General features: G+C 51.5%; 1 protein-coding gene across 7 annotated transcripts in view; it reads right to left on the reverse strand.

Moving 5' to 3' along the window:
- The window catches only part of EBF3 (EBF transcription factor 3), a 116,593-nt gene that overhangs the window by 9,774 nt on the left and 104,319 nt on the right, over positions 1-2,500 (reverse strand). For all 7 annotated transcript variants that reach the window (XM_042908485.1, XM_042908482.1, XM_042908484.1 and 4 more), the window contains exon 11: positions 370-458. In XM_042908485.1, the coding sequence (XP_042764419.1) occupies positions 370-458 (89 nt within the window). The remainder of the gene's footprint in view (positions 1-369; positions 459-2,500) is intronic.

Below are 2,500 nucleotides of genomic sequence, written 5' to 3' on the forward strand. Positions count from 1 at the left end.
TGGGGCTGCTTAGATTGAAATCAGCGCAGGCTACTGGAGCGGAAAATGTTTAATTGAACTATTTCATTACGCGGAAGTTTACGTCCCCCTCGCAGAATCCAAAATATTTGTATCAGAGAAGCCTTTCTCTTCCTCCTCTAGGTTCGCGGCGACGAGACAGAAGACTGGCGGCCGCGGGCCCCCTTCCCTCACCCCTTCGCCCACCTGGGCCGGGCCGGGGCGGCCCCCCCGCACCTGTCGGCCTCGCCGTGGCTGCGGGGCTCGGGGCGTCTGGAAGCCCCCCTTCCCAGGGCACCTGCTGCCCCCAAACCGGAACCGGCCCGGTGGCGGACCCGCCGCACGCAGGGCGCCACATGCTCTTTTACTAACCTTGGGTAACCTTTCGGGATCACCCGGATGTCTCGGGATCACTTTCTGCAACCTCTGAAAGCCGTAATCTATGGTTGGTTCATTAAGGGCTGTAACAGGACACAGAAATGTAGGTCAGGTTAATTACTTTTATGCCATCCATTACTCGTTTATTGCACGCTTACAAATAAATGTGTAATTCGCCTTCTCTGACGCTCTTGAAGGCAAGCGCCCCCGAACGCCAGCTCTGTCTTAAGGAATGGATTTCCCCCCTTTCTTTCGCACATAAAGGCGATGATTATTTCTAATCTATAATTAGACGGGAAGAGAGTCCGAGGGTTCCTCGACACAGTGTAGAAACGGTGGCGCGGTCAGAAAGTTGCAAGTCTCGGGGCCACGTATAGCAATCCCCACTGTCATGATCACTGCCTGCATCACGCAGTGCCTTCCACACTGGCCAGGGATTTATGGGAAACTGGCAATTATGACATATGTCCAGCCATTGCTAGCTTCAGATTTATCCCTGTGGTCCTTTTCTGTCTAGCATATTGCCTGAGCACAAACTGGGCAGGAGGCGCACTTATTCTTGCAAAGCTTTAATAATCTGTGAATGGCTGACTACAAACTGATGTAGAGCACTATCATTCCACCAGCCTCACGGAATTGCCGGCCACAAATAGTAATTAATCTTTTTATCCCTCAAATTGTAATTTTGACTATGAACTGTGCGCGGCCATAAATCAGCGGTACACGCGCTGTGTGTACAGTGCATGAATCACGGCCGGGACTCCGTCCGACTGCACACTCCGTGTTTAACAAGCTTTATAAGGAGCCATTGGGCTTTATTATGGCTCTGCCTGACTCCAACAAAAACTGAGCCCGGAGGCCCGGGGACGCGAGTTAAGATGAAAATACTTATTAGAGTGCATTACTTCTTGATGTAGATATCGTTTTCCGCGGAGTAACGCCACGGTGCATGGCACGACATAAATCAGGGGGTTTTCTGAGCCTAATAGGACCTGCCGCCATCTATTCATTACGTAGCCGCAATTTGGGCCATCACTCATTAGCACGTAATTTGATGATTAACACCACCCAACTCAGCGGGTCTGCACGGCGCGGGGAACACAAAGGCGCCCGGCTTCGAGGAACGAGGTTACGGGCTGCCTTTGAAAGCGCTCTCCGAAATGACCGGTCACCGTTTTCCTCGAGCGTCGGCACCCACGGTGGGTCTCGCGCACGTACGCTCGATGATACGCCCGTAAGCCGAGGGCCACAATATGATCTGACATCCCCTCATGCATCCCGGAGACAAAGGTCCACGCAGGAATGTGAAGTAAGACATTTTCTTGTTAATAAAGCATTGATCCGACGTATTGATTTTACATGACATGGCTTTTGCTGCGATTTCGCCCTCTTTTTTCTTTGCAAATAGTAAAGCTCCTCAGAACGCCTCCGCGTGTGTGACGCGGCCGTCCAACTCTCTGTGATGTAAATTCCGTATGTGTAAAACCACTTCATAATCAAACCATTAATCATCAGAAGCTGTCAGCGTTGACTTGGGGACAATCTGTCATATCTCTGCCTGCCCAGGACGAGGGTGTCCGGCAAAAGTTGTGGTGCGGCCGGCCGGGCGGCTGGGCCTCACCGAGCCACTCGGGCCAGAGAGGATTAGATGAAGTATTACGTTGCTTGATTAGGGAACAAAAAGGGTGGCCCACTGTGCATTTCTAACGTGTCCGGTGTCTCCTCTCTCCCAGCTAATCACCATGACTGTTTGACTTAATGAATCGGCCTGATGAAAGGTGATCAGAAAAGATAGATGGGCGGCCACTATTGATTTCATGCAAATGCCCCTGACAGGTGATGGACGCTTTAATGCAAGCTTTCAGAAGCTTTATGACTTGTAATAACCATACACTCTCATTCTGGGAGAGACATTTTCCAATGTCTCAGTTGAATTGATATTCTCCTTCTAGGACTGAAAATATTTTAACGCGGCATAAATACGAGGGTACCTTTCACCCCCCCCCTCCCGCCCACTTCAGCCCAGAGAGCGCTTACGTCCCGAGTGCGCTGCCAACAACGAGCTCGGCACTCCGCCGAGTGTTCGGGAGATGACGTGTAACTGTGCCACGGGAGGTCCCCGCCA

Source organism: Panthera leo, chromosome D2 (genome assembly GCF_018350215.1).
Source record: "Panthera leo isolate Ple1 chromosome D2, P.leo_Ple1_pat1.1, whole genome shotgun sequence".
NCBI lineage: Eukaryota > Metazoa > Chordata > Mammalia > Carnivora > Felidae > Panthera > Panthera leo.